Source organism: Austrofundulus limnaeus, unplaced genomic scaffold (assembly GCF_001266775.1).
Source record: "Austrofundulus limnaeus strain Quisiro unplaced genomic scaffold, Austrofundulus_limnaeus-1.0 Scaffold1222, whole genome shotgun sequence".
Classification (NCBI taxonomy): domain Eukaryota; kingdom Metazoa; phylum Chordata; class Actinopteri; order Cyprinodontiformes; family Rivulidae; genus Austrofundulus; species Austrofundulus limnaeus.
The window spans coordinates 53,641-60,196 of NW_013953624.1; the positions used below are offsets into that span (position 1 = coordinate 53,641).

Below are 6,556 nucleotides of genomic sequence, written 5' to 3' on the forward strand. Positions count from 1 at the left end.
TCCTTCAACTTACAGGTGATCATCAACACTTTTGTTAGTACTACGAAATATCATAAACTTTGTTTTATCAATATCTAGGGATAATTTATTACTATTAAACCAGAATAAAAAATGTTGTATCATCTGCAAATAAAACTGACTTAAGCAATTTAGAAATCCTAGTAATGTTGTTAATATACAGAAGAAAGAGTATCGGTCCAAGGACCGAGCTCTGTGGTACCCCAAAACTCATATTCTTGCACAGCAGACTTTCTAACACCAATTTCCACAAATTGTCTTCTGTTTTTTACGTAACTTGTAATCCATTCATGTGCTACTCCTCTGATGCCATACTTGTGTAATTTTACTAATAAAATAGAATGATCTAATGTATCAAAGGCTTTTTGTAATTCTACAAACACACTCACTAGGTGTTGCTTTTTGTCTATTACAGTTGAAATTTCCTCTACCAGTTCTATTTTTGCTGTTGCAGTTGAATGATTAGAGCAAAATCAGTGTTGACGATTACTTAATATACTGTATCTGTTTAGAAATTTGTCCAATCTAGAGGCAAATAATTTCTCCAGAATCTTTGCGAATTGTGGAAGCAGTCTGTTCCTACCTTTTATGAATTGGCATAATTTTTGCGACTTTCGTGTTATCGGGAGAAATCCCTTTTGAAAATGATAAGTTACAAATGTATGGATAATGGATCAATAATTAGGTCTATAATATTCTTAATAAATACCATATTCATGTCAGCATAGTCGTTACTGGTCTTATTTTGACACTGTTGTACAACTTGCAGTATTTCACTCTTTTCCAGTACTTGTATCCACATTTTGTGACATTTTGAACTACGCTATAATATTCTTAATAAATACCATATTCATGTCAGCATAGTCGTTACTGGTCTTATTTTGACACTGTTGTACAACTTGCAGTATTTCACTCTTCTGCATTCCATCAAGAAAAATACTGTTGACATAGTCAGTTATTTCTGGGCCAGTAGTCCTTAACTTTCTGTATTTGTTGAGCCAAATTAGGTCCGATTTACAAAAATGTTGTTGAAATCATGTACTATAGTAACTTTATCATAAATATCTTTGTTGTCCTTTGTGAAATTATTTGGAATTTGTTATTCTTCTTTACAACTTTATTGATTATTCCCCATGTATTGTCCTTTTTTTCTAACAAATTACTATAATTTTTTTCTGTTTTCTTATCCATGTCAACTTATTATAGTATTTTTTAATATCTCTCTTCTGAGTCTTAAGTGCTTAATTTCAAAAACATTCTGTATAAATCATTTTTTTCTTGCAAGCATTTGTTATCCCATTTGTCATCCAAGGTTTGTTTACAGCATTTTTTCCTGATATTTCCTAATTTAATTAGATTAGTTCTTATATAATCCAGCCAATATTTTCATAAATGAATCATACATAATCCTTATACACTTCGTCCCATTTTTCTTTCTTAAAGTCTTCTCTTAAGGCACTCATAGCCTCAACCGATCTATTTCTTATAAATGTCTCTGTAGGACCTGGTACACCACAACAATGGTCACTGTGTTCGTTTCCATTTTTACAAATAATAAACACAGGCAAATGATCACTTATATCTATTAACAATATCCCACTCAACACCTCCTCATTTCTCATATTTGTAAAAATATTGTCGATCACTGTTGTGTGTTGTAACACTGGTCTGTTTAACTAACTATTAAAGGATAAAGGCCCACAAACCACCAGTTGACAATCACAGTAGTAGCTTGTTTTGCAGCTCCGGACACATTTTATTAAGGAGACAAGGAGCACAAATGGCTCTTTTGATTGTAAAGGTTGCAGACCCCTGTTCTAGTTAGTGTTTTTGTTCAGGTTTGTCAGTTGATCAAGTTTAAGTTTGTGTTATTGGCCATAAATTGATACCATGARTGAGAGGTGGAATGGAATGTCCCCAATTGGATAGCTGTGCAAACTTGTGTGTGTGTGTTGATAACTATAAGGTGGAAAAATATCCTTCATAGCACCCACAGCAAAATGCTTAGCCCGCCCCCCACCCCCTTTAACACCTGCAGAAAAAAATTTCTGGAGCCACCACTGCATGTCATTAATGAAAAGGATGAATAACTATGGACCAAACACAGACCCCTGTGGAACACCTTCTTTAAATTGCCACTCAACCAGTCTCCACACTTCGCTAAATACAAATGACAAAAAAAGAAAGACAGAAAACCTGACATCTTTATAGAAAAATGAAAAAATAATCTCATTTATTGAGGTAATTTTTTCTAAAAAAATTTTTTTTCTGAGGTAACATTTTGCATAGTATAACTTCCATAAAATTTACACACAAACACACACAGACACACAAACCATGGAGAAGAAACCAAGTTGCTGAGAAAATCTCTGAAGACGAATAAAATCAAAACAGAGTGCTGATTCTCTTCTGATGAACAAAAACAAAAAAACATAAACTGTAAAATCCAAAAACTGCTGGTGGTGTTGAACAATCGGAACAAGAGTTTGTATAAAACTTTAACAGTTGATGGTCGTGTTTGTAAAGCCTTTTGAGGATTGTATAAAAACACATTCATAATCAAAATGCTAAGTCTGCATGGACTGCAGCAAAGCAGATTCYACTTCGATGAACTATAAAAATAGATCTGCTATGTCAATAAAAGGGCACTTTACTAGTGTAATCTATTTGGGGAYGTTTCACGCTGAAAACTGTTACGATCTCGAAAGGAAAGATGGCAACAAGCTAAAACTTATCCCTTTTGGAAACTTTCCCGCCATCAGTAAAACAGGACAGGAAACAACCACCGAGCAAATACGGAACCCTTTGGAAATGCTTAGAGGTTGTTGTTTTTCTCTCTCGCCCAACCCTCCAAGGCTTTGGCAGGAGGTCTGTATTAGACCTAGGACTAYGTTAGCGCTAAAACAAAACATCCTGTCCTGCTTGTATGAAAATGTTTAAAAACCAYYTAAMAGTCATTTACATGAACGCTAACAAATGTAGAAATTAGTGCATTCCTGGCAGGAAAAAGGACCAAAGTGTCACCACGTTATAATCTATCACAGCTTTTAGCTGTTTCAGAGCACRCGGACATTTCTGATTGAATGACGTGTTAAAAACCTACATCCAGTCCTGTGTCAGCTATCTAAAGTGACTGAGAAACATTTCTGCTGATTTAAACAGACGAACAGCATTTACAATCAACTAACCAGCAGATGTAGGTGGGCAGACAGCTGAACCACCGGCTGCTACTGAAACACATCTTGGCTGATACTCTGTTTTATAAAATACATATGTACATAAATCACATCAGCTTTTTTTCTTTTTAAAATACCTACATATATAAACATCATATACAAGAAGTTCACCAAGCAAAACCAGATTTTACAAACAAGTTCATTCACTTGTTTCTTTTTTGTTTTTAATTCAGAAAAATAGACTAGCAAGTCCCATCATCCCAGGTTCAAAAATAAAGAGTGATAGGTTGGGCTGTGCTGATTTCGTCTCGTTGAGTGGTCAGGATGCAGCAAAGGTGAAAGAGTGGGGGGTTGACCGTGGTTCTATAGTGGCCGGTCTTTGTCCTGAGTTACTCGCCGTGTGTAGAAGAGGATGTAGGCCTGAGCTCGGCAGACCTCGTCCACTGAACACACGTTCAGCTTTGAGTCATTACAGTGAACCCAGAAGCCTGGAGGAGAAGAAATAATTAGAATAAACACAAATTTCAAAAGGTTATTTAGCATAACAGAGAAGACCGGATTTGTCTCAGAGGCCACCTTTCCATTGGACAAAATTACTTTGATCCAATATGGCGGCCATGTTTTGAACATAGCCTTAAGAACAGGTCTCCTCACTCATTACATGCCAGGGTGTTCAGATATTTAATTTGACCTTTTCTTTCCAAAATAAAAGGGTGTCCTGAGACTTTTGACTCACTTATACTGAAGTAGTTTGTGTGGTATTAACACATTTAGCCTTACAACAATTCATTTGTAATACCTCCTTCTGTGTTGTAGCAGTAAGCAGTGTAGTGGCCAGAGCCAAAGCCCTTTCCATGATGCATCACCACAGCGGAGAGCTCATACAGGAAGTGCTTTGGACGTGGTGAGCCTGCGGAGCTGGGGCTGCTGGGAGCGGTGGAGCAGGGCACGCTTTTGGGTGRAGCCTCTCTGCAGCAGTAGGGCTCCATGTTGAGGAGCTGGTCAAAGCTGACGTGGACGCCGATCTTCTCCCGATGGTTGCGCCCAGACCACCTGAGGGTGAACAAAAAGCAGAGGACGGACAGTCAGCAGGGCCGCGTCAGGAAGAGAGCAGCCCCCAACGCCGACTCCGCCGTCTGACCTGAAGCGTTTAAGGTGGAGCCTGAGGACCTGAGGCAGTTTGTAGACCATGAGCTGCTTCTGAGCTTCAGTCAGGATGACGGGTTTGGAGGAGGTCCTGCGCCTGGCAGCTGCAAACACAAGGCGAGAATAAAGTCTTTACTTTAAATTKTGTGATAAAATATGCTACAACACTGAGATGATAAAATTATACAAAAACTCTTATTCCCAAAAAATTCTAACAGAGGTAATAATTTTTGAAATACCGCCTTGACAAAACGCCATCTTTCCTAAATTAAAATGAGTTCCTGAGTCTATTTGTCTGATAATCTATCTTTATCATGAATTTCTGTAAAAACAAGTAAGAATAAGCCTACATATAACCCATACGAGAAAGCAAATTACTTAGTGTTTAGTGTAAATACAAGCTGTAAAAGTGTTAAAAATCGATGCAGTCTTTTGACTCACAGTTACACTGGTCACAGGCGTAGATGTTTCCCTCCAGGGCTTCAGTTTCTGTAAACTTGGCCAACATTTCYGTCAAATGGCACGAAGCCTGAGCTGCCGTCTCCCTGCTATTACTGTGATACCGCTCGGGGAACTCCAGAGACAGGTCCCAGAAAGRCTCCACAGTGTCGGAGCGATGGCTGCAGGCCAAGCATGTCACCTGCAACACAAGGTCAGTATGAAAGTACAAACTTACCGGTAATAGTGATAACAAAAATGCAGTTTAAGCCAGAACTGAAAGTAGCCAAAATTACTACAAACATTCAACAAATGCAGATGCATAGCATGAAATCTGACTCTACAAGCAGGACTTTATCATCCCACTATCCTCATCATTCAGTTACTTGAATCAGATAATTTTCAAATCGAATTGTGAGCTGGATCACAATTTTAGCTTCAAATAACTAAACAAACAAGCCAAAATATAACTAAAAGGGCAAATAAAATAAAGTGTTCTGCTGCTGCATTAGAGCCACTTCAACGCTTTCAAAAATGTCCTAATCCCACACACTTGGTTAAAAAAAATAAAAACTCTGCAGAATATATTTGCTGTACACCATGATAAACATTGTGTCACGATTATCTACACCAACCACAATTACAGCTGATACAGGTGGTCTCCATGTGGCTATCTACTGTGTGGCTGTGAATCACAAGTTTTCGTCTATTTCCTGTGTCAAAAATCAAGAACAGATTTAAGATTTTAAGTCAATGAGTAAATTAAAACAATACATAATTAGTTGAGTAAAAGGGAAGAAAGCTAATGAGACCCATATTTTGCCAAAGGTACTGAACTTTTTATTTTGATGCAAAGATGAAATGCAGCAAAGTAAGGAAGAGAAATATTATTTATGGGACTCCTGATAGTAAAATCATGGAATAATTTAGATAAATTCTTAATATACTGATTAAAATAATAGGAGTATTMATAGGAGTGTCTGAAAAGTTGTTACTATAAATTCATTTTAGAAAATGATGTGTTGTTTAAAAATATGACAAATAAAAAATGATCACTGCTAAATGTGCAGGTCAAATGATGGCTGCTGTGATTGTTGGAAACAGGTAACTGAATGTGTGTGTGTATGTGTATGTGTGTGTGTGGACGGGTTTTCCTGACAATGTGGGGACAATTTTCCCAAAAAAAGCAGCCTCGTGGAGACTGAAGTGAATCATGGGGACCAATGTCCAAATGCATGTTACAGGTGGGGGGTTAGGTTTAGGACCAAGGTTTAGGTTAGTTTTAGGGTCAGGTTTCTGTGAGAAGGGTTGAGCATAATCGTATYGTGTGCAATTAATCRTCAGAAAAACATTAATTTATTACTTTTTGGCACTTGATGATTAATACGATAAATGCCACCATCAGTCCGCTCGGTGCTCCTCTCCGCTTCAAATATGACAAATGTTACTAAGAAAAAGTTCTGTAATTTATTTATCTATCAACACAATTTAAAATTTGATGTGTAGCCTGAAKTGTGTAATTTTGACACAATTTGGAACAGATTTTTACGAAGAGCAAATCTTTCCCAATAAATTGGTCATTTGACTAGGACATGCAGTGGTCCAGGGACTCCAGGGGATTAATCGTCAAATTAATCGTTATCGGCTAAATACCACAATTAATTGTGCTTAATTTTTTTGCAAATATTGCCCAACCCTACCTGTGAGGTTAATTTTAGGGTAAATGGTCAAGGTTAGGCTATAAAGTCTAAAAAAAAATGAATGGAAGTCAATGGAAG

The 6,556-nt window shown here is 37.2% G+C and overlaps 1 protein-coding gene across 1 annotated transcript in view; it reads right to left on the bottom strand.

Moving 5' to 3' along the window:
* Positions 1-2,218: 2,218 nt before the first annotated feature.
* usp44 (ubiquitin specific peptidase 44) overlaps positions 2,219-6,556 on the bottom strand; it is a 7,771-nt gene continuing 3,433 nt past the window's right edge. The window contains exons 3-6 of the mRNA XM_014031319.1: positions 4,782-4,980; positions 4,336-4,444; positions 3,994-4,247; positions 2,219-3,682 (exon numbers count right to left, since the gene is read on the bottom strand). Of these exons, the coding sequence (XP_013886773.1) occupies positions 3,558-3,682; positions 3,994-4,247; positions 4,336-4,444; positions 4,782-4,980 (687 nt within the window). The 3' untranslated portion in view covers positions 2,219-3,557. The remainder of the gene's footprint in view (positions 3,683-3,993; positions 4,248-4,335; positions 4,445-4,781; positions 4,981-6,556) is intronic.